This window comes from Triturus cristatus, chromosome 6, assembly GCF_964204655.1.
Source record: "Triturus cristatus chromosome 6, aTriCri1.1, whole genome shotgun sequence".
Lineage (NCBI taxonomy): Eukaryota > Metazoa > Chordata > Amphibia > Caudata > Salamandridae > Triturus > Triturus cristatus.
This window is the reverse complement of record NC_140589.1, coordinates 1,930,987,790-1,931,014,094: the sequence shown is the minus strand read 5'-3', so window position 1 is coordinate 1,931,014,094 and position 26,305 is coordinate 1,930,987,790. Positions and strand designations below refer to the sequence as shown.

Genomic DNA, 26,305 nt, shown 5'->3' with positions numbered 1-26,305 from the left:
GCCAGGGCCCTGCTGGGAGTATTCTCCAGAGTGGGGTTTCCTAAGGAGGTGGTTTCTGACAGAGGTACCAACTTCATGTCAGGATACTTGACAGCTATGTGGAAGGAATGTGGTGTCAACTACAAGTTCACCACTCCTTATCACCCACAATGCAATGGGCTTGTTGAGAGATTCAACAAGACCCTAAAGGGTATGATCAAAGGATTACCTGAAAAGCTCAGGCGAAGATGGGACATCCTTCTACCCTGCCTTCTGTTTGCTTACAGAGAGGTCCCACAAAAAGGAGTTGGCTACAGTCCCTTTGAATTGTTGTTTGGGCACCCTGTAAGAGGCCCACTGTGTTTAGTGAAGGAAGGATGGGAGTTACCTCTCAAAAAGCCTAAACAAGACATAGTGGACTATGTACTTGGTCTCCGCTCCAGGATGGCTGAGTATATGGAGAAGGCATCCAAAAACCTTGAGGCAAGCCAGGCCTTACAGAAAGCTTGGCATGACCAAAAGGCTGTCTTGGTTGAGTTTCAACCAGGACAGAAGGTATGGGTGTTGGAGCCAGTGGCCCCAGCAGCACTCCAAGACAAATGGTCTGGACCCCATACAATCCTGGAAAAGAAGGGAGAGGTTACCTACTTGGTGGACCTAGGAACTCCCAGGAGTCCCCACAGGGTACTCCATGTTAACAGGTTAAAAGCATATGTTGACAGGGCAGACATGGGCTTGCTCATGGCTACAGATGAGGGACAGGAGGAAGAGAGTGACCCTCTCCCAGACTTGTTGTCTCAAAACCCTGAAGATGGCTCAGTTGAAGGAGTGACCCTTGGAGGCAACCTCACTGATCATCAGCAGATTGAATGTAGACAGGTTCTACAATCATTTCAACATATGTTCTCACTGATACCTAGTCAAACTGACTGGTGTACCCATGTGGTGGACACTGGTGACAGTCTGCCTGTAAAGAACAAGCTTTACAGACAACCTGACCACGTCAGGGACTGTATAAAGGCTGAGGTACACAAAATGCTGGAATTAGGTGTCATTGAACCCTCAGAGAGCCCCTGGGCTAGCCTAGTGGTTCTGGTCCCCAAACCTCACACCAAAGATGGCAAGAGAGAGATGAGGTTCTGTGTGGATTACAGAGGACTCAATGCTGTCACCAGGACAGATGCACATCCTATTCCAAGGGCAGATGAGCTCATAGACAAACTAGCTTCTGCTAAGTTTTTGAGCACATTTGATTTGACAGCTGGCTATTGGCAAATCAGGTTAGCTGAAGAGTCTAAGGCCAAAACAGCATTCTCAACCCCAGGTGGGCATTATCAATTTTTGGTGATGCCCTTTGGTCTGAAGAATGCACCTGCCACCTTCCAAAGGTTAGTGAATCAAGTCCTTACTGGGTTGGATGACTTTTGTGCAGCATATCTTGATGACATTGCTGTCTTTAGCTCCACCTGGGAGGATCACCTGATCCACCTGAAGAAGGTACTTGAGGCTCTGCAAAAGGCAGGCCTCACTATCAAGGCTACTAAGTGCCAGATAGGGCAGAGTAAGGTTGTGTATTTGGGCCACCTTGTAGGTGGAGGCCAAGTTCAACCACTGGAGAGTAAGATACAATCCATCAAGGACTGGTCTCCTCCAACCACCCAGACTCAAGTTCGAGCTTTCTTGGGCTTGACTGGGTACTACAGGAAGTTTGTTAAGAACTATGGGTCCACTGTGACTGATGCCCAAAAACGTTCAGTGGACAGTAAGCTGTCAAAAGGCATTTGATGACCTGAAGAAGGCCATGTGCTCTGCACCTATCCTGAAAAGTCCTGACTACTCCAAAGAGTTTATTGTCCAAACAGATGCTTCTGAGTTGGGTGTGGGAGCTGTGCTGTCACAACTTAATGTAGATGGTCAAGACCAACCCATTGCTTTTATTAGCAGAAGGTTGACCTCCAGAGAGAAGAATTGGTCAGCTATTGAGAGGGAGGCCTTTGCTGTGGTGTGGGCCCTGAAGAAGCTGAGGCCATACTTGTTTGGCACTCACTTCAAGATTCAGACCGACCATAAGCCCCTCTTGTGGCTAAATCAGATGAAGGGTGAAAACCCCAAACTGCTTAGGTGGTCCATTTCCCTACAGGGGATGGACTTTACAGTGGAGCACCGGCCAGGTACAGACCATGGGAATGCAGATGGTCTCTCCAGGTACTTCCACTTAGGACATGAAGACGAGACTGGTCAAGGCTAGTTTAATGTCCCTGCGTTTGGGGGAGGGTTGTGTAGGAGAGTAGGGTCTGCTATCCTATGGTCACCCCAAATTTTTGCTTTTTGCTTCACTGGTTTTTGACATATTGAGGCTGTGGGCCTGCTAATCAGACCCCCAGCCTGCTGTTCTCTCTAACTAAATTGACACTATGCACCCTAGGTGCATAACCAATTGGAAGTGGATCACCCTGTGAGCCCCTGTACCAGTGTACACTAGGTACCCAGGGCATTGGTGTATCTAAGGCCTACCAGGGGCTGAAGCATGTATTATGCCACCTCTGGCCTGGCCTAACAAATTTGACACAACTGGCTGATCACTCAGCTGGGGTAAGTTGGTGTAACCACCTCTTACTTAGGTGTAGTATACCTATACCTAACCTTAAATGGGACACATGTTAACCTGTAAGTCACTCCTATGGCAGGCCTTGACAATCCTGAAGGCAGAGTGCTTGGTTCCATGTGAGATGGTGCTCTGGCATGAGCTGAGCCTGTCTGCAGTGGTCGGAACAACTTCCTTCTACCGTTTCCAGATATCGCCATACCATATACTCTTAAGTGCATTATGAACCTCGCGGTTAAATGCTATCTTTGGTTTGGCTTTATCAAAACATGTCGAGTAAGGTGTCATACGAATTGGAATACTAACCCCTCGCCAATTCTGGCGACGGGGTTAGCATTCCACCCTTCTAGAGGGACACGACATGTACAGTACCTGAAACCCGGGTAAAATCAGACATAGCCTCAGCTCCACAAAATGGATGCTGCCACCACAGACACAAGTCTGCCCTCCTGCTGCTGGGAGTCCTTCCAGCTTGGGAGACGTGAACAAAGGGTTTCCTGCCAGGGGAGGTGCGAGCACCACCCCAGACAGGATTTTGTGTATTGGTCAGGTAGGGCTTGAAAGAAACCAGACATGCCTGAGGCTCACAAGGAGCCTCGGTGCATATGCCAGTTCAATCCGGTCCTGGGGCACACCAGCCCCGGACCTGGGGCGAGCTGGACAAAGGATTGGGGGTGTAACCACCCCCCTTCCTGGTCCCACCCTTAGGGAGGGACCTAGCAGGTAGTCCGGCCCCTAGAATCCGCTTAAAGGTAGGAGCTGTGTCCTAAGACTTCAGACATCCTGGAATCAACTTAACAACAAGAAGAAGACGGGAACTTCGACGCTCTGCTGCACAGAGGACTGAAGGAAATCTCCCCTATGGTCAGGGAGTGACCATCTTGCTAACGCAAGCACCAACCAGCTATTGAACGTCTGCTTTGCCGCCGCCTCCTGCCGGAGCCCGAGCCCAAAGCCCGACAAGACCTGGACCTCCAGACCTCTCACCGCCCGATCCACAGTCCCTGAGAAGAAGGAACCCGTGGAGGCACCGAGACACGTGGAGCCAGCCATCTTGAAAGACCGACGACAAGCTGCAAGCGCAACGACAGAGGCTCCCTCCCAGTTGTGCTTTGGGTCCTGAGAAGCCCAACCACCGAGCAGCATCTGCACCAAAGGTGAGCCCTCCAGCATCTCCACGATCTGCGTGGGGCCCCTCTGCACTTTGCATCTCGACGCGCCTGCCCGGTCCTTGGCCCGTTGGCTAGTGGCCATTTTGGCAATGAACTTTGAAATCAACGACGCTGGTCTGGTTGCCCCAGACTGGCCCTAGCTGCTCTCCAAAAGAGCAGCCCCTCTGACCTTGCTGGTCAAAACAATCAGCTTCCCTCTCTTTCCACGACTCCTGCCTTTGCCAAGGCTTGTTTGCCTCTTTCGAGTCGCCGACACCGCCGACAGCGAGAGCCTGCGTGGGGCAGCTCATGACTTGACTCCTGGACGTCGTCGACCTTCAGGGACCACGTGGCTGCGGAGACAAGCTACACGTAACCACCTGTTTGCACCCGACATCGCCTGGTACCTACCTGGTGCCACGCCGGTCTCTGGCTAGTGACTGTGAACACTGTCCCCTCTGCTTTCAGGTCTTCTACAACTCCGATCCACCCTGGGATCCAACGCAGCTCTTCTGGACCGACCGCCTGCAGCATCTTTGTCATCAGGCTCCATTGAATCGATAGAAGAAACCCGACGCACTTCGAGACCTATGCACCCGCTTCCTGTGGGTGAGGTAAAGCTGGCACTCCGGTGCCCAAGTGTAGAGAAACATCTCTAGTGTCTGTGTTTTGAATCTTAAGATCGTAGTCCATCCAGAAGACCCTTTCTGCAGTAACTTTTAAACTTTTACGCACCCATTGAAAACCTATGGGAGCCCGCGTGCAACTTTCCTCACTGCACACGCGACCCGTGGACCTCCTGGTCACTAACTGAAGTTAGCTCCTTGTAGGCCCAGCGATTCTAGAGGCCCTAGGCCTTTTCCCTTTCCTGTTCGTGGTACTTATACCACTATTTTAGTATATGGTTTGAGTGGCCACCAGGGCCCATCCATATAAAGTGCAACTTCTGTATATTATAACATTGTCTTGTTTAACGATTTGTGCTCCTGTGCTCATAAAGAGTCTAGGGGATACTTTGAGAAATAAATACATATATATTTTGAATATATATCTGTGTGGTGTCCTTTCATTGGTATAAAGGGGGTTACATTTGGTAAAACAGCCTGCTTAACACGCTTTAACGAGTTTAGCCTCAAAGACTGCTTAGCCTACGCTACCACTAGGGCAGCTAGTCCGAAAAGGTTGACTTACAACCACACCATAAGGGTTGCTTGGCATGGTACAAGGTGGTCACTTTAACTAGTGAACATCATATACCAGGCCAACTTCTCACAGCACCTATAATAAGTAGTGATACTCATGTTTGTCACCCTAACTGAAAAACAAGTTACAGGTGGAACATAAGAGTTGAGTATTAGCTCAGCTCCATAAGCTAAGGGACCTGATAAAAGAGAATATTAGCAGAGAATACAACTATGGGGATAACATGTGACAACTATGTCTATTGACCATCTGATGTGGATTTCAAGGGAGATCGAGACTTATCGCTACGCTGTTCGTGTGCCGAAGTGACCGCAGGCTGTAAAATAGATGTTTGATCACCCTGTGCACGAAAAGGGCGACCCAAATCTCTACCTCGATGGCGAACTTCACCAATGTTGCGATGTCTGTTAACTGTTCAGGTTGTGCAGATTGATCACAATGTGGATCGTGAGGAACATGCTGTACATCCATATCCTGGATCGATAGGCTGTCAAGAAAATGTTGTAAGTCCTCAGGGTTGTAAAAGTCTCTGGACTCACCATTTTTAGTAATGCGTAATCGCGCAGGATCAAACAAGCCATACTTAATGTCCAACTTCTGTAATTGTGGCCTCATCGACAAAAATAACTTTCTTCTTTCGTTGGTCTCCCTCGAGAAGTCTGCTGCCATTTGTATTTGATGACCATCATAGATGTAGGATCTTTGCGTGCGTGCTAGCATTAGTATCTGTCTGACTTGCTCATGGCGCAAAAAACAAGCAATTAAGGGTCTTGGTCGAGAATTTGGAGATTTACGTAGTGGACCAATACGATGACCACGTTGAATTTCTAATGTTTGGTCAAAAGTGATGCCAAGTAGCTTGGGAAGAAGGTCACATAGGAATAACCTAGCATTCTGGCCTTCAATTTTCTCTGGAAATCCGAAGAAGCAAATATTGTCTCTTCTATTGCGATCTTCCAAGTCAACAAGCTTACTACGAATAAATAGAAGGTCTTGGTCACTGCGTTGTACTAAGTCAAGTTTAGTCTCTACTACTGTTAATCAACGTTCTAGCCCTTCTGTTTTTTGATGGACAAGCACTATATCGGCTCTGATGGATTTGGTTTTTGATGTAAGGGAAGAAATGTTATTGTCCATCTCTGTCAAACGGCAGCTAATAGATAACATTTTCTGTAATATGCGATTCATAGTTGCCCCTGTCTCTGCTGTGGAGTTGACTGGAGATGGACTAGGTGGTGATGGAGTTGAACCTTTAACGGACATATTACGTGACTGTTTACGCGTGTCAAGAAAAGAAGACAGTTTGGAATTTTTGTTGCCGTTTTTGTGATTAGACATCTGAAAATGCTTCTCTTCAATATACTGCACAGACTAGGTACACTTGTAAATATAAGGATGAAAAAGAATGCCACATTTAATCTAAAAGGCTGTTATGAATTTTATGAAATGAAACGCAGTATAAGGCTGACAAAATGTTCAAAGCATTGAGTGGGAAGGATATACTGCGTCACTAAAGTTCTTCACATAAAATATTCCAAAGGCAGAAAAATATTTTCCTCCATTAGATCACGTAGATGCTGTGGTAATAATATTGTGCCCTCATGAAAGAATGCCTTTAATGAATAATAGCATTCCATCTGGAGACATTCTGAAAATGCGTCATAAAAATACAGAAAATGGTGGCTGATTTAAAAAGTCCATACGTTATGGTTCCCATGTAATTGTTGCCAAAGGAGAGCTGGAGAGCTGTTTTTAAAAGATTTACGATGAAAAACTGTGACAGAGTATATATTAGCTGAAACGCAGAAAAGCAACGTGTGAGGTACTGCAGTGAAAGCTGAAGTCCGAAAGTTAAAGATATGTCTAAAACCCTTTCTCAGGCACCCATAATCAATGTACCACATTCCTGAAATTATGTCAGAGGCTTTCATCCCTGATAAAGCTTAGTATTTAAGGACCACCACGCGACCCCTTAGGGAGAAAGGGCCTTCACTTCGGATTATCCTGCAAGATACCATCTGAAGGCAATCTTGGTTATTGCTGGCACTCAGAGATGATGATGCATCTTGCCTGACACTGATAAGAGGTGAAAACCTGAGGAAGGATGCTACAGCAGCGCGTTCACCTTTCACAGGGACGGCCGACTCCACAGGTTTTCCGATAACAACAGCCTGAGCTGTCAACAAGGTATGCAGTGAACTGCTTCTCCCTAAGAAACTCTAGACTGCAGGTTTTCCGATTACGTGCATTTCTAAAGAAGCGCATAGAAGTAGGTTTTAGGGTATTGGGCTTTTAGGTGACATTTTAACCACATTGGAAATGTTCATTTTATTCTTGTTGTTTACAATGTGCCTTCTTGTTGTTTTTATGTTATCCTGTGTGATTATTTTAGATATACTGAGAAACAGATTTGCCCTGTTGCAATAAATACTTTCAGTTAAAAGTATCTGTTCTTCTTAGTGTGTGTTGTGTGTGTGTGTGCAAGTGCGTGTGATACAGTGAAGAGCGAAATAGGTTACTCCCTCTCCCTCACTAAAAAAGTGAGTTGCACCACTTACCTGGGGAAGACTTTCTCAGATCACACCCCGTTAGTGATCACCCTTACATGGGGCAGGATCCCCACACCGGTCCCCATCTGGAAACTATGGCCCCAATCACTGGAAGGCGCTGTCTTTCGTGATACTGTGGCATCGGCCATTACCAATTACTTCACGAAGAACCCTTATTCGACCTCGCACCTCATAGAGTGGGACGCGTTTAAAACAGTCATATGGGGCACTGCTATCAGAACTACAACAGGGGCGAGACAAGAAATACACTCCAATCTTAAATCTGTCAAAAACAGCATGAACAAATTAGAGCAAGAAGTAGCAAGTGACCCATCAAAACTGGCACTGTTGCAGGAGGTACGCATTGAGCACGACGATCTGCTGCAGCGTCTCAGGGTCATGGACTACAGATCCTATACCCAGATAAAACATGCAGAGGCAGACAGGTCAGGAGCGCTCCTGGCGAGGATATTGCGAGGTGCACCCCGCCCACCCCAACTCCAATATATGAAATAACTACGGCAGGAGGAGACACTGCGAACACGCAGCAGGAAATAAACACATTCAAATTATAGGACTCCGCAGGACCTACTGAAGGGCAACCTGACCAGAGCAGTGAGGGCGCTATGCTACCAGACGACCTTCTGGACCTCGCTACTGATCTCTGTAATGGGCAGTATAGACATCTCTAAGATAGTAGTACTCCCACATCTGCTATACTTCTTAATAAACTTGCCGGTATTGATCCCTACCTCCCTGTTTAAAACAATAGACACACTCCTATCGGACCTCATCTGGGGTAATGGCCGTAGAAGGGTGGGACTCACCAATCTGCAACTGGAGACGGACAGAGGAGGGTTTGGGGTGCAGGACTTTCGTGCCTACTGTTATGCAAGCCAACTTCAATGGCTATGGTACTGGTTCGCCGGGCACAACCTGCACAAACTGGGTTATACCGCACAAGCCTTCAACCGAGGAGCCCTACACACCCTACTACTGCGCCGGAGCATGATTCCCAAAAGGGCCCCAATGCTTTTACATATAGCACTCACATACTGGAAAAGGCACTGCAATACACGCACCAGCGCCCCCATACGCCAATAACACTCCCTTACTAGGAATCACCACACACACTGGTTTGATTACTAAACGGAGCATCCTCAGCTGGTCTAAGGAGGGGGTCACCACAGTAGGGGCGTTGTTTACTAATGTTGTCCTAATGGACCACAAGAACTTTGCTCGGGAGAACGGGGTTCCATGCAATCTTTTTATGATTCATGCTACCATACTGTGAAGAATCACTGGGCTCCAGATGGGGAAGAACCCCTAACACACAAACTTGTACATGCTATGTACTTAATGGGTGAAGGGTGCCTCCTCATAAAGTTCACCTGTTTCACCCGTGGGGGGAAGCAACCCTTGTAGAACAACGCTAGAGTCATAGTTTACACAACTGTTGATGGATCCATTGTCGGAATGCCCTGATATCTTCTAATCCAGTGCAGGATATGATCACCAGTCTCTAAACAGTGCAAAGTAAAGTCAAAGGGGCTTACCAGTATAAAATAGGATCAGTGGCACACAGATAACACAGGAGAGGACCCGGACATATGTAGCACATGATACATGCACTCACCAGGGTATACGTGTGAAACCTGGCATCTTTGTGAAGAGATCTCAGAACTACGTATGCCTCCAGCAGTGAGTGTGGCCCCCACCAAGACCAGCTCCCCACAGCCGGGCAGACGCTACAGCAGGGAAACAACCAATGAGGAAATGGCCACATGCGCCGGAACATACAGGGTCCAACGCTACATCAGTTTGGGTGGCCCGGCTTGGTAACTCCACAGCGACTGTCCCCAACCCAGGACCCAAGACACCAGCTGGTCCAGATGCCACAGACGGCACCCGGGTTTGTGTAGTGGGAATAGTGGTGCCACGACTCAGTGCTCCAGACTTAGAAGGGAGTCTCCTCAGCTCCTTTCACCCAGGCTCACGCCACCCGAGGGAGGCTCCAATGTGTCCGGCCGTGAGGGAACACAAGAAAGGGGCCCTCAACTCCTATGGGGCCTGGGAACACTAATGAAGGCAGCCACTGTACATGACTGCTTAGCCATACCTTACTGCAACTTCTTAATCATGACATCATTCCACAGTACGTCACATTTTTTTTCCTTTATTTCTCTAATTTGACGACCTCTCTTCCCCCTTCTAAAGAGCTTTTTAAGATCGTAGACTCTCTATGCTCTCTTCAGATACCCGACCCAGTTGTGGCCTCACAGGAGCTTTGCACTAACATCTCCGATTTCTTCTATAAGAAAATTTCGGATATCCATCTGGCCTTAGAAAACCAGAGGAAGTCGTTGGATGAGCCCTCGCTTCTCAACATCAAGGCCTCCGAATCCTGGAGGAGAAATCCCAATAAGTCTCTCACCCACTTTCCTTCGCTTTCCCTTGAGGGGCTGAATCTCTTGTTAGACAGGACTAAGTCGGCCTCTCCTTTAGACCCTTGTCCTTTGAAAGTTCTAAAGGAATGCAAGGATACTCTCTTACCTCCACTGTTGGAAATTATGAATGGGGCTATGACCCAGGGTATCTTTCCCTCGGTCTGGAAAAAGGCCATAGTGAAGCCTCTTCTTAAAAAATCTTCCCTTGATCCCGGAGCATTAAAGAATTTTAGACCCATTTCCTTGTTACCTGCTCCTGCAAAGATGCTTGAAGCCCATTTAAACCTACATCTATCCACCTTTCTTGACTCCTCTGAGTTCCTGGATAGCTCTCAGCACGGATTCAGGAAATCTCATAGCACCGAATCCGCCCTGACTATGGTGGCTGATAACATTCGTCGTAAGGTTGACCTTGGTCAGACGACGATTCTAGTCCTGCTCGACCTGACTGCAGCGTTTGATACCCTGTCTCCCTCTACCTTAACATCTCGGCTGAGGGAGGCAGGGGTGGCAGGACCGGCTTTAAGTCTTCTTGACTCTTTTTTACATTTTAGAGAGCAAAGAGTCATGAGTCCTATCCCCTGCTAAATCTTTGCAATGTGGGGTGCCCCAGGGTTCGGCTTTAAGTCCGACCCTATTTAATATCTATGTGGCCCCCCTTGCTAGATTAGTGAGATCTCAGGGGATGGAGGTAGTGTCCTATGCCGATGACACGCAAATTATGGTGTCTTTAGCCCACACTATTAGTGAATCGGCGTCTGGCTTTAGGTCCTGTATGCAGATGGTAGCTGAGTGGATGATTCTAAATTCATTAAAACTCAATGCCGATAAAACAGAGGTCCTGGTCTTTGGCAAGGACCAGGACATTTGGTCCAGTGAGTGGTGGCCTACATCTCTAGGAACTTGCCCCACTCCCTCTCCGGCAGCTAGGAATCTGGGCGTCATTTTTGATCCCGCACTCTCCATGAATCTTCAGGTCAACAGGACGGTGTCCACCTGTTGGGGAGTCATCAAGACCTTGAAAAGAATCCTTCATTATTTGTCCCCGCAGGCACGTAAACAGACAGTGACTGCCCTTGTAGGCTCTAGGTTAGATTATTGTAATGCATTATACGCAGAGTCCAATAAATATCTTATTCAGCGACTCCAGCTGGTGCAGAACGCCGCTGCCAGATTTGTTTGGTCTCTTCCTAAGGACGCCTCTGTTACTCTGGCCAGGAAGAATTTACACTGGCTTCCAATTACTTTTAGAATCTCTTTTAAACTTCTCTGCCTTACTTATAGAGCCCTGCAGGCTGGCCCCACAGATGCTCTGGGATCCTTGCTGACCCGCTACATCCCCAGTAGGCATCTCCGGTCCTCAGATTCTAATCAGCTGGCAGTCCCTCGCTTTAAGAAGGTTAGATGGGGGAGTAGAGCTTTTTCTATCGCTGCACCTATACTCTGGAATGATCTCCCTTTGGAGATCAAGCCGCAACCCTCTCTGGCCCTTTTCAGGAAGGCTCTTAAAACTTGGTATTTTATAAAAGCCTACCAGTAAGCTCTTTTTTTTCTTTTCTTTTTTAAGTTAGTTTTATTTGGTGAGGCGCCTTGACGCCCATTGGGCTTAGTTTGCGCATTATAAATCCCCATTCATTCATTCATTCATTCTTTACATTTATTTTTTATTATCAATTATATTTTTCAAAGAAATGAGTGGTATGTCACTGCAGTTATCATCTTACATAATACTAGATTTTCTGGCACTTTCACAACAAAAGAAGGTCATACATAAACACAGATATCATACTTAATAAACCAAATATTTAAAGGAAAACATTGGCCTGCTATTGAGACATTTGAATACATACTTCAAGTTCCATGTTAACTCCAAGGTGTGTTAGAAACTGGTAAGAAGCACATGTGTCTTGCAAAATGAATCATCTTTTAATTTATACATTCTAAAGAATGCGGTGGCATGTTACTGTGACCACTAAATGCATAAGATTGGAATTTCACTGTAATGTCAAGGCTGGTGATGGTTAGGACAAAATACAGCTCACATTCTTAATGTAACTGGTTTTAGGGAAAACAATTTTAAACAAGCATTAGAAATGCAATAGATCTCGCATTTGCTTGAGTTAGAGCTATTGGTGTTGTAAATGAGAATGTATTACACCTATGTTTTTGCATTTCTGTCTTTGCCGGATGATTACTCGATCTCCCTTCTTGAAAGTAGTGTCCTGAGAGTCTTCATTTTGCGTTTATGACAGGAATCAGCTCTGCTTTGCTTCTTGTCATTAATTTCTCTGTTAATGGTCCATTGCGGCAATTTGCTTTGCATGGCTCTCCCAAACATCAGGATGGCAGGACATTCACCTGTATTTTAATGGGGGTTGTCCTATAGGCATGAAGAGTAGAATGAAGATCTGACTTGAGTTCAAGCTTTTCTAGTGCCGCACGGTGGACAGTTTTTGGAGGGTGCTCATAAAATGCTCCACAACACCATTTGCTTGTGGCCATAGAGCTGTGCTTTTCTGATGCTTCATGTTTAGATGAGTAAGAAAATCTTTGAATTCTCGCATGGTAAAAGGTGGGCCATTGTCAGACTTCAGAATTGAAGGAACACCCCATGTTGGATAAATGCCTTCTAGTCACTTGATAAGTTTCCCTTGAGTAATCTGTGAGAGAGGTCTTCCACCATGGGAGAAGGGGAATACTCATCAATTACACCCATTAGGTGATGTCCATTGTCAAGGGATCCAAAGGAGTCAATAGCTATTCTCTCCCACACACGCTTTGGAAGATAAGACATGTTGAATGGATGCTGAGTTGTTTTGGGAGATATGCAATTGCACAAACGATAGGCTTTCAATCCCCTTTCAACTCTTTCATTAAGATGAGAGAGCCACACTCAGTCCAGAAGGGCTCGTTTGGTGGCAATGATTCAACTATGCTCTTCGTGTGCCACGTCAATGTGATGCTGTCTCAGTGTTCCTGGTATAACAATTCTCAAACGTCGTAAGGCAGTTCCTTCCTGTATAATGGAAAGTTTGTCTCTGACATTCTTGCACTTCTGATTTTCACTGTCATTGGTAAGAGGTAGAGTGTGTTGTTTCCAGGATAGATGTGTAACAATGTCTTGGAGTATTAGCATGTCTATAGCCATGCTCGTAGCAGCAATGATTTTGTCCACTGATATAGCTGCAGGTGTGCTGACTTTATAATGAAATTGACATAGACCTCAGCCGCCTTGGAAGTAGCATCATGGCTCTGCACTGGCACTCGTGAAACGTAGTCAGTGGGCTTTGGTCTTTACCAGCCTGGTGCAGAATAGTGTAATCATATTCCTGCAGTCACAAACCCCACCTCTTGATCTGAGGAGGCATCTTGGCTTTAGGATTGCTAAAGATAGTGAGCCATGCTTGATGGCTAGTAACAAGAGAGAAATGTTTTCCATACAGGAACACATGGAAATGTTCACAAGCCCAAACCACAGCTAGGCTTTCTCAGGTTGTGAATAGGCACATTCAGTTTCTGACATACATCTGCTAGCATAAGCCACAATATGCCTTTGAGCATTTGGATGCCCACTGTGTTGGTCAAGGATTGCACCCAAACCTGCAGGACTTGCATCAACTATAACTTCGGTATGTAGCTTCAAATCAAAGTAGGCCATTTCAGTGGCGTTCTCAATTGCACTTCTGATTTTCTTGAAACTTTATTCGCATTCATTTGACCATTGAAATGAAGCATTTAGTTTAGTCAAGTAATTCTCTGAATGAAGCTCTTACTATGGCAAAAGTGTAGCATAGTTATATCTTGTGGGGGACTAATAGCTGAAAAAGCCAGTACTTTAGCTGGATCTGGAGTCATTCCCCCATCAGCAAAAATATGGCTAAGGAATTTGAGTTTTGGGGAACTCAAATCGCTGCATTTAAAGTGATACCCGCATCAGTAAGTAGACAGCACACTTGTGTAAGAGTTTTATCATGTTCTTTACGTGTGGCCCCAAAGACTAGTATTTCATCACTGTATTCGAAAACATTTGTGACAGGCTGTATTATGCATCTAATGACGTTTTGAAACTGTTCAGCAGCTGATGGAACTCTGAAACTTTATCGTTTATATCTGAACAAAACAACATGTGTAGAAAATGTAGTAATGTACCTGCAATTTTTTCCAGTTCCAATTGATGATATCATTTGATCAGATCAAGGCGAGAAAAGACTTCGTTCCACTGAGCTGTGTGGTCATATCGGCAATGTATGGACCTGGATGTTGTTCTCATTCAATCACCTTGATAGCTTGGCGCATATCAACACAGATGCGCACAGAACCTTCACTCTCCTTTTTTGGCACTACCACTATGGGCGAAACCCATGGCTTGCGACCAGTAGGACGCTCAATAATTCCTTGCTTTAGGAGTGACTCAAGTTCTTTTTCTACAGCTTCCTGTAAATGAAATGCAATTCAACTGTGTCTCTGAGTAACAGGACGGACATCCTCATTTATATGCAGTTGCACTTTCATTGTTTTCAGCTTTCTTAAACCATGAAATAATGATTGTGAGAAGGTGGTTCTGACCATCTGAGCCCTGTCAGGCTGGATTAATTACCTTCCTCCGCAAGCTGTAGCATCAGAGGCCTAGCCCTTCACTGCAAGCATTCCCAAGGACGCAAGGTTTTCTCTCCAGGAGGAAGAGATGTTGGGGAAGCTGCAGGTTATACATCAGCAGCTGTCACCCGGTGCCAGGCACCCGGCCTGCTACGGGCTCGGGCCTTGAAGTCAGCAAGAGGGGAAGGGGGCTTTTCAGAGACCATGTGGCATGAGACCCCTGGACGACGCCATTTTTAAGTATCCCAGAGGCCTGTGTAGGAAGAGAGGCCCAGAAGGAGAGCCAGGTGAAAGGCTGGAGCAGGGAGCCAGTGAAGACAGCTCCTTGCATAGTCACCCTCCTGGAGGCAAGGAGGGTGGTGAGAAGTGCTCCAGGTGGCTAGGGCTGGCCACCAGGAGCAAGAAGAGGCCAAGATGGCGAAATTCGGTCCCCCGGGGGCTGAGATATGCCCTCCTGGAAGGTAGGCGACCTTTGACCTCTGATCAGATCAACAACGAAGCATGTGGGCCTCCGCCACCGGTCTTGGATGTGCCCACAGGGTGGGTCAGGTCCCAGGGGCTGTCCCTAGAAGAAAGTGAAGCGGGGAGCGCCGTTGCCCCCCACACCCTCCGTGAAGGTGTCAGGGAGCCCAGGCTCTCCACCTCGCAGTGAAGTCGGGGAGTGAAAAAGCACCCCCGGGGTGCCAGGAGCCCACCCTGGCCCCCAACAAAAACAAAGGTAGGGGAGTGCCATCGCGCCCCCCTGGAAATTTTGCGAGGGGCCCAGGACCCCCAACTCCGGGCCCTGAAGAAGTTGGGGAGCGCTGTAGCACCCCCAGGAAGAAAAAAGTGGGGGAGTGCCGCCACGCACCCCGTGAAGGAATTCCTGGGGCCTGGAACCCCCAACTCAGGGGCCCTGCCGAAACAGAAGCTGGGGTGCACCATCGCACCACCCCTGAAGAATTCCCTAGGGGCCTGGGATCCCAACTCCTGACCCGACGTGAGGGGGGAGTGAAGTTGCAATCCCCCGCAGGAAGAGGAAGGAGGGCGGAGTGCAGCCCCCCAAGGCCCCGACCTGACCGGCAGCCTCATCCGTGTCTGCCCGCAGGAGCAGGCAGAACAGAATGAAGAGCCTGCTCCTGCAGCAGCACGCAAGGGTGCTGGCCAGTCGAGGAGCAGACGAGAGCAGCCAGGAGTGGGCTCCCCGAGCTGCTCTCCAACCTAGCAACAATGGAGGGTGGCTGGGTGGGACCGGGCCCCCGCGAAAGTGGAAACGCAGTGCGAGGCCGCACACGAAGGCAGAATGGCTCTCCCTGGAGCAGCGGGAGAGCCTCTGCTCAGCTATTCACGAGCTGAGCAGGAAGCACCCCATAATGCCTAGCAGGGCAGGAGCAGGATACCAAGGAAACCTGCTTGTTTTCAGCGTGTGGTGACCCCAGAAAGCTGGGGACGCCACCATTTGGTTGCAAAAGGTGCAGGGGGAGCTGCAGGAGCAACGCAGACTCCCCCAACACAAAAGAGGAAAGTCCCTCTCTAAGTCTCTGGGGACTTACAGGAAACAACCCCTCAAGGGTTTAGCCATGCTGCAAAACCAACCTTTGGCTAGAACTTTTGTTCTGCACCTGGGTGTGAGTGTTTGGGACTGCATCAAGATGTAAAGGGCTGAACTTGGGATGTCTTTGGAGAGACATTCCCTAGAGGTGAAGAGGTGCAATTGCACAAGTGGTGCATTTACATGATGTTGTTCCTAATGGGGGACTGGAAGTCACATTTAATATGTGAAATGCTAAGTAAATTGGACATTTGTTGCTAGGCATTCCTGCCAGGGTGCCTGGTTGTAATTGCATAATTCAGTGATTATAAATGTGATGCCTTTTAGGGGCTGTGGTTGACTTGCATTATACCGGTTAACAGATATGATAAGTGCTGTCATTCTAAATAATGCCTAGACATGTATTCTTGCTACTGCGTTAGTTGAACACCCCAACTGTCAGCCACTGTGATTTAAGTGGGTATACTGTATGGTCAGTATGAGATGCTCAGTAAGGGTTATGTGTCACTATGGCAGGTGTTCCCATTATAAATGCTTGTTAAGATAATGGGGTGGGCCGCCACTGGGATGGTGCCAGTGGGAAGGGCCCTCGCTCCAGGTTATGGTCAACTCAAGGCATTTGGGGGCAAGATGATGTGCATACATGTGAGTGGTGGTACTATACCCCCCTGTGGGAGGGGTGGGGATGTTATGCGATGTCAAGACGTATTTCCAACAGCTTATGTATATTTGTAAATTGATGCATAGTATTGAGTAGTGGGTGTGTAATAAATGTACTCTTCCTTTTTATAAAGCAAAGTACAGACTGGACAATCAATTATTGAGTGTTATTTCGGTGTACCTGTAAATGGCGATTACTAGCCCACACCACCTCCATTGAGTGAGCCTTAGACTGCTGTGATATGCTATCCTCTGAAAGTCAAGCGCTACACTGGGGTGTTTGGCTCCAAGTGAAGGACAAATGTAGAGATATTGTTTGTGCAGGCCTCGTTTTCCAACAATGAAGGAAACTGATTCACTAACTTGTGATGCACATTCATGTTGTAGTTCACAGATCTGTTGATAACAAATCGTATTGAGCAACCATTCACCTTTAGAGTAATTTTAGGACAATATTTGAGTGACTTTTGTGATTTTACTTCTCGATTTTTCTTTGACTCGCATTCTTCTCTGCATGCAGCCAATCCAACATGCACACGTTTCTCTGAGGTAAACATCGTCATCGCACATCCATCGTCTTCACTGTTGCTTGACAAGGATACAGAAGAACTTTGAGATGAAGATTTAGACGACAATCAGCTTCTTTTAGTGTCTACTTGGCTCAGGTGATGTTACTTGGCATTGCAGGCTTGCATTGAACATCACGTCTGGAACATTCTGGAGCGCATTTTATCTTCAGGACGTGGCGCACATAATTTTTCCTTTGCTTTTCAGACTGTAACAAAATGATTATTTCCCGCAACGTTTGCATACTTGACCAATGGTGGGACATTTACTGTCATGTGGAAAGGGAAAAATGCATCTGAAGCACCATTTCTTCTTCTTTGGCGCCATCAACTTGTGTCCCTCATATTTTTTATGATCATGACTGATACACTTTGGGCTCCACTGGCCTTCACGTCAGTAACTTGTTTGTCGCCACGTTCCTCTGCTTTGGCAGCGATTAGGACTTGCTCTAGGCTCAGCGTTTCTCTCAGGAATCAGAAAGGCAACCATCTTTGACTCTTAGCCGTATAGCTTTTTCATCATTAAACTCATTTAATCTACAATGTTTGATGAGCATATCAAGTCTTTCTGCAAATTTGTCGATCGTTTCACCAGCTGTCTATCTTTCTTGACAATATATCTTTCGTAATAGACATTTGGCATTGGATTGAACTTGATATTGAGAGCTTCTTTGATTTGATGTCAAGAGTCGTATTCACCTTGTGGTATTTTCTTTATCACTATCTTTACTCCTTCACCTGCAAGATTCTTACGGTATTTGATGGTCTTTTTGTTATCTATTTCTACCAGTGCATCAATGAAATCATTAAAACGTTTCAATTCAGTCAGTCCATCTTGCGCCAACTGCAGCTGCATCATAACCAGTAGTGGCCCTTGCTGACTAGAGTATATGCTGTTCAGCCGGACCCGCACCATTCATACCACTTTGCAAGTCCGTGCTTCAGAGTCGTTATGCCTATCTTAGGTTGCATGGCTTCTTTAAGTGCGGCCAATGGAGCCTTTCAGCTTCTTAAAGACTTTCGAGTCATGCGGAACGCGCCCCACGCCTTCTGTTTTAGGTGCGTTAGGGCAAGTCTCCTATGTGGATTCTCAGTTCTTCTTCCACATTGAGTCCCACATATCTCCTGGCTTCACTCATAAGTCCACTATCTGCTTGGATCTCTTCTCCTGAGAGAGAGAGAGTGCTCTATTGGCCCCCTCTGGATTCAATGTTCACCTGCTCAATGGCATAGTACCTCAGCATATTTCCATTGCTGGAGTAGAATTTGTTAAAGTGGCAAGGCTACAGGATTGTCAACATTTATTGCCCTCATGTGCTCCAGAACCTGTTTTTTATGAGAATGGATAGTGCTTTCTACATATTGTTTTTTGCAAGGACACTAAGACACACTAGATGAAGACACCGGGGGCTCACTGTGGAAGAAGAACCGATATTCCACATAGGACACTAGACACAGCTTTGAAGAGATGTCCTAATGTTGTTGTTATTCCTTAGCTTTTAGTAAAAGAGTGAATCTGCTTTTAATCAGTTTTTAAACTTATTTTTTAAGAAGAGCAAGGGGATTTGGAGATGGAGGAAGAAGGCAACATGGCCGGCAGAGTTTACTTCCCCTACACTTTTCTTCGTTCTATCCATGGAACTGAGCACCTTCTGGAACCCAAGCTAAGACTCATTAATTATGTAAGCCTTTGAGATTATGCTCCCATTTTCTTTTTTTTTTCTATTTAGTATTTTTGTTCAGTGCTGAAGGCATGTTTATTTTATTTATTTTGAAAGTTTTCTATAGCGCAAACATGACCACCTCGGGTATCAGAGCGCTTTACAGTTTATACATCAAGAGGGATACAAACAATCAAAAACAGAACCAATAAAGCGTGAAATACACAATCATGTAAAGCCAAGGCATTCTCGTGACCCTGGCCGCTGGGTCACAGATCTGCAACTGTGACGTCAATATCCAATGGAATAGCCAGTCAGAGGCAGAAATTTCTTCATCAAGAGCACTTTGACTTCATTTTTGAAGAGGACAATGGAAGGATTTACCCTGACTTCAGGGGGGAGGGAGTTCCAAATCCTCTGTGCCATACCTAAGAAGGCTCGATTGTAGGATTTTATTTTTCTTGAATTTTTGTGGTTTGAGCAATAAGGTGCTGGCGCTTCTCGAACCACATGAGAGCTCCAGTTTCTGAGCGAGGTACAGTGGGGTATTGAAGTGAATGGTTTTGTGTGCCATGCATGCAATTTTTTACTGTATCCGAGCTTCACATGGAAGCCAGTTCAGGGACAACCGGTCCGTGATGTGGTTGTATTGTGTGGCGCCTGTTACGAGCCTGGCAGCAGAGTTGAGGGCAGCTCTAAGAGGAGCAGTCTTCACTCTAGGTAGGCCGAAAAGGATTGCGCTGCCATAGTCCAGCTATGAGATCACTAAGGCTTGCACTGCCACCTTTAGGTCATGAGCAGGGAGATAAGGTTTGAGTTTCCTTAGAGTGCTGAGTTGGAAGTCCGCTCCTTTGGTGAGGGAGCTGATGTGCTTCTGCATGTTCAGACTTTTGTCTAGCATAATTCCCAGCGAGGTTGCAGAATCAACAAGGTTTACAGTTAAGAGCAGTGAGATGAATCAATCATTGCTCGATGACCGGAGATTGCTTGTGCGGTGCGATTAGGAGGAATTCAGTTTTGAGAGAATTTAACTTCAAGTGGTTGTGTGTCGGCCAGCTTTGAGTTTCCAATAGGTCTGAGTTGAGGGACCAGATGTCCTCAAGGGAGGCGATCTTCAGGTATAGTTGGGTATCATCCGCATATATGTGATAGTGAATGCTGGATGACTTCAGAATTTCTTTCAATGGCTCTATGAACAGGTTGAAGAGCGTGGGTGAGAGTGCTGAACCCTGTGGGATCCCGAGCGTGACTGGCGAAGGACGAGACAGGGACTGGTTCACCTTGAAGCTTTGGGATCTGTTATGAAGGAATGAGGAGAACCAGTTTAGTACAGGCCCAGACAACCCCATCCTGTGTTCCAGGAGGTCAATTAGGTTATCATGTTTGACAGTATCAAATGCTGACGAAAGGTCTAGAAGGATCAGTAGGCAAGATTCATTTTGAACCAACATTCTTAGCTCATCATCGACAATGTGAGTTAACGCAGATTCTGTACTATGGCCAGGGCAGAAACCAGATTGGCATTGGTCCAGGAGTTGGAAGTGACCGATGTGGTTACAGGGTTGGGCGAGAACACATTTCTCCAAGAGCTTTGCCAACGTGGGGATGTTCGAGATTAGGCGAAAGTTATGAAGGTCCATGGGATCTGCAGATGGTTTCTTTAGAATCGTGTTGATATGATTATTGATCATTACAGTATAAGAAGAGAAATTATTATTTCACCTGTTAACTCTTTGGTTAGTCTCTGCCCACTGAGGGTACTATAGGAATACAAAGGTACATTATTTACAGTGTATATGAGGACATAGATAGTACATGCTATGACATCCATAAATGTTTTGACCTTGGTGGCAGATTTCTGTAACCCACTATAGGCATTATAAGATGATCAGTAACACATTAGGAAACTAACTACCAGCATCCTTGTTAGTTTCTGGCCACTATGAGCATTATAGGAACACAGAAGCATTTTATATACAATGTATTTTTAGTGCATGACATAGCATGTGCAGCATCAATTGTGACATCTATTATGCTCTGATTACTCTAAATGTGTGAACTAACCGTTGCCCACTAGGGGCATAACAACATAGCCAGTGACACACACAAGATAGATTTAGACATACAGGAAATGTGGGAAGTTGTATGTAAAGAAACATTGAAATTGGTTTATTGCATTTCCTTTTTGAAATGTCTAGATGTATTATATACTGCTTGACTATATATAGGGTGACTTGATCCTAATAGACATCACAAGACGAAGTCCACAGAAATTTAAGGTGCTTGCTCCTCTTTATATGTTTATGTCACTTAAACACTGCATATATGGAGAACTTAAACAAATTTGCCAGTATCGTGACCAAGATATATATATATATATATATATATATATATATATATCTCCAAAACAAGCAGTTGCGGTTTTACTGGCGTGCTGCCAGATCGCTGGTGGTGCACAAAATATAGCGCTAGAAATTTAAGAAATATGTTTCCCAATCTATTATGATTAAGAAGCAGGCACTCGTCGTCGTGGGGATTCTCCCATTTATTGTCCTGGTTCCATTAGACACATAAACAACAGAGTCTTGCTGCCTTTCTCAACCTAAAAAATGCGCCATATTGGTGCTTCTTTTAAAGCTGACCCTTCAACAATAAAAATAGACGATGCACTATGTAAAATAAACATTGGGTCTACATCAGCATGTGGGAGAATCAACAATATTACGAGCACTGCATAACTCTAAGGTTTCCATACAGTGTTTTACAGGCCAATTTGAGGTCTCTAAGAGCGCCTGAATACCATGGTTTAGCACCTTCAAATTCACGAGTTCAGCATGTCTGCTCTAAGGAAAACTCTTGTTTAGTTTAATAGGCTAAACCTTTGCTCCAAACATAATACAAATCTAGCCACATATAGTATACACATGGCCACTGAGTTGCCTCAGTTTATTAACCGCATTGTCATCAGTGCAGGGGTAGGAATGTTTCCGACCTCATGTTTAAAAACTGTCACTTTTAATAAATAGATAACTAAAGCATAAAGTAGCAGCACACTGTCATTTGCAATCAGCTGATTTTAGATTGAAATGTCTACTACAGAATGTCCCACTGACGTGTTTTTTAAACTATATAGTGTATAATGTCTGGAAATCGAGTTTCTCCAAATATTTGTCATTTGCACATCACCAAGTAAAGCCATGTTGTGATTTGTTTTGCTCCTATGTAAACTTGGTTTGCATCACACTTCTGAATTACAAAAAAGTTCTTTCATAATTCCTGATATATTTTAAAATAATTGTACTAATCATTTACAAGCTGTTTAAATGTTGATAGAAAAAAACATGACATTTTACAGCCTTTTGTTTCACAATTATTGTCAGATAACTCACTTGACAAAAAGCACTAACTATAATAAGAGAAAGAAAAGTAAAAAAATAATTTCCAGGAACAGATAAGGAACAATTAGTAAAAAGACAAACTGACATTTGGCCTATTTCCTTGAAAAGACAGCAAATGAGTCGACAAAAAAGATGTAAAGGTATCTTTATTGCTCATTCACTTTATGAATGAACGGAACACCTGTTCCTTCCAGTTTAAATTAACTCGCCAGCAAGATCGAGTAAATGCTAAAAATAGTTTGACCTGATAAAATCTGACTCGACATTGCGAGTGGGGGAGTGGATTTTTCGAGCCCTGATATATATATATATATATATACACACACACACAAAAACACAACACGTTGGGTGTTGCAGCCGACGCTATGAAAAGACGTAGAAGGAGCTGACACTATAGCTGACTCTTTTTTTTTATTTCAAAGATTTTTATTGAAATTTTTGCATAAAAAAGGAACACAAAACATAAGCACACAAAACTAAACATTTAGTCATACAAAAACACAGAACATGCACAAAATCTGCGATTTCTAAGATCTACAGTACCTTCAGCTTCCTTCTATTTTCTTTATAGTCTGCCTTCCCCCTTCTGTTCTAATAAGGGGTCTCGGGTATGTAGGAGGGGGAAAGATGCCTTATCTGCGGTAAGTGTATAGGAGCACAGAGAGAGAGAGAGAGAGAGGGAGCTTGGTGGATTGTTCTAGAAGCTAGGCGGCAGGTGTCAGTCTTGCCTTCTTCAGGGGGGTTCATATGGGCCTAGGTACTTATCCATAGATGTCCACATCCCTCTGTTAGGCTGTCTCCACAGTGAGTCTCGTAGGGTCATTGCGTCTGCCCCTCTAAGATATGTTACCCAGTTGAGCAACCCTTTGAACGATGCCTTGGATGTGTCTTTCCACTTGTTTAGAATCAATTAAATCCCGGCAGTTAGCAAAAGGTCAAGTAGGTCTCTATCTCTTTGAGACATTGGGCCTGTCGTGATAGGTGTAGTTACTAGGGTTGCAAACTCTGGATTAAGGGAACACCCTAGCATGTCTGTTAGAAAGGTAAAAAATTTTCCCCAGTAGGTTTTAACTTTAGGGCAGTAAAAGATGAGGTGTGCCAGATCTCCATTCTCGCTATTACTGTTCCAGCATAGGTCATTTGTGTTTATGCCCAGTTTCGCCAGATGAGCGGGAGTCCAGTGTAGTTTGTGTAAGATCCAGAATTTTGTCTGAGCCAGTACCGGGGTTACATTACTGTGTGTGGGGGAGGACCATAGTATTTGGCTTTCCTTTTCGCTTAGAGTGTTACCTCGCTGTGACTCCCAGTATGTTTGTGTTTTAGTGTTGAGTCTTGAAGTATTTGGGCGCAGTAATCTATAGATGTGTGACACATGGTGTCCCGTTTTGTTGAGGCTAGACATGTACTGGAAGATTGAGGGCGTGGCATTAGACATTCTCGCTCTAGACAGTGCTGCTTTTATCTTTAGAAAGTTATATAATTCAATGTCGGGTAGGGTGCGTTTGTTTTTAAGCGAGGTGAACGTAACCGTTGATATATGTTTTATATTAACTTTTTGTATCTATATTTTTGTAACTTACATCAGAATGCATTTAGTTACAGAACAATAAATGGTTAACTTGATCATTAACAGCGGTGGTGCTATCATTTCTAAAAGTATTTGCACTATTTCTACTGTCATTTGCAATCCTAGTGCATAGGTCGAAGTGGGTATGTTTTGATCGTGGGCCTAAGCAGCAAGTGTGCTATTTTATTTTTCTTCTTTTCATACTGTTTAAGTGTGTTTCACCTTGCTCAGATTTGATAAAGATCTTCTACAACAACTACTTTGTGAAAATATTCAACATGGAATTGAGAGTTTGAGTAGTACGCATCACAATTCTTCTCTCCTTTCTCCTGAAGACAGTGTCTATACGTTTTAACAAACATTTAATGACAAATTGAACCTCATTATCAAGCCTGGTTTCCAGATGATACATTAAATACCTCTTTGTAATGAATGTCTGGGAGGATTCACTGCATCCAGTGGTTTGTCTCCAGTGTGGCTTCTCTGATGTTGCATTCGATCTCTCTTTGTAATGAATGTTTTGTCACTTTTAGTACACCCATGTGGTTTTTTTTCATATGCACTTTCTTATGTTGTATTAGGCATCCGTTTGTACTGAATGTCTTGTCACATTTAGTACATTCATATGGTTTAATCCCTGTGTGGAAATTTAGATGTTCTGTGAGCTCCCATTTTGTCTTGAATGCCTTAAGACATTCCGTACATTTATGTGGTTTTAGACCTGTGTGCACTACATGATGAACCTTTAAACTGTCAATTCTAGAGAATGTCTTGTTGCATTCAGTACATGCATATGGTTTCGCCCCAGTGTGGACATTCTGATGTTGCATTAGTAATGTCTTAGTTGTGTACACTTTGTTACACTCTGTGCATTTGAATGGTTTTTCCCCTGTATGAACTATCCGATGTTGCAACAGCCCAGATTTCGTCTTGAATGCCTTAGCACATTCCGTACATTTATGTGGTCTTAGACCAGTGTGTAGTGCCTGATGTATTGTTAGATAATCAATTCGAGCAAATGCTTTGCTACATTCAGAACATTTATAAGGTTTCTCTCCTGTGTGGGTTGTTTGGTGCCGCCTTAGCGATGCCTTTGTAATGAATGCCTTGTTACATTCACAGCATTCATACGGTTTCACTCCAGTGTGGGTTTTGTGATGTTGTATTAACTCGTCATTTGAAGGGAATGTCTTCTTACATTCAAAACACTCGTAAGGTTTCTCTCCTGTGTGGATTTTCTGGTGTCGCGTTAGTTTTCCCTTTGTAATGTAGGACTTGTCACATTCAGAACATTCATAGGGTTTCTCTCCAGTGTGGAATTTCTGATGATTTATTAGATGTTGCTTGGCAATGAACGCCTTATCACATTCAGTACATTTATATGGTTTCTCCCCAGTGTGGATTCTTTGATGATCTGTTGCTTGGTTCTTTGTAATGAAAGTCTTCTCACATTCAGTACATTCATACGGTTTCTCCCCAGTGTGGATTTTTTGATGTCGCATTAGGTTTTCGATTTTACTGAACGCCTTATCACATTCACTACATTCATATGGTTTCTCCCCAGTGTGGACTTTCTGATGGAGTTTTAGGTTTCTATTAGTAAAGAATGACTTGTTGCATTCAGTACATTCAAATGGTTTCTCACCCGTGTGGACTTTCTGGTGTTGTATTAGTTGTCCCTTTGTAATGAAAGCCTTGTTGCATTCAGTACATTCATATGGTTTCTCACCAGTGTGGAGTTTCTGATAACTCATTAGGATTTGCTTTGTAATGAACACCTTGTTACATTCCGTACATTCATATGATTTCTCCACAATGTGCAGTGTCTGATGTCGCCTAAGGTATTTATTTAACAAGAAACCCTTGGCACATTCAGAACATTTATATGGTCTTAATACTATGTGGCCAGCCTGATGTCGATTTAGAAGTCCTTTTGTACTTAAACGTTTGTCACATTCAGAAGATAAATATGGTCTCTCCATTAAGTGGATGGCGTGTTATGATTGATATGTCTTTTTCATCACAACCTTATTTAATTCAATATATATTTACATGTTCTTTCTCCAATGTTGGCTTTCCAATGTATCCAAAGACAGACTTTTAAAATGTTACGTTTTAGTACATTTATAGCTTTTTCAGTGAATGCGATGGTTCATTAGTGTGTTGAGGGTTTCTCTATGTATACTAAAAATGTAGGGCTCCTTCAGAAGCTATATGTTTTAAAATCTATTAGGTACATTTCACTGCCCGGAGTAAAGTACTTGCAGTCAATTGGCATCACATGTACTGGAAGATCTTCTGAAAAAAACACAATCCGTGAGCTTGTTTGAACAGGTTGGATTCTTTGGTGACTGAAAAGACTTTCTTGAGACTTTATCACCAAAATAGGAAT

General features: G+C 44.7%; 1 protein-coding gene across 1 annotated transcript in view; it reads right to left on the bottom strand.

Moving 5' to 3' along the window:
* The window catches only part of LOC146822518 (uncharacterized), a 266,233-nt gene extending 240,212 nt beyond the window's left edge, over positions 1–26,021 (bottom strand). Inside the window, exon 1 of the mRNA XM_085613650.1 lies at positions 24,959–26,021. Coding sequence (XP_085469776.1) covers positions 24,959–25,895 — 937 coding nt within the window. The 5' untranslated portion in view covers positions 25,896–26,021. The remainder of the gene's footprint in view (positions 1–24,958) is intronic.
* Positions 26,022–26,305: the final 284 nt, after the last annotated feature.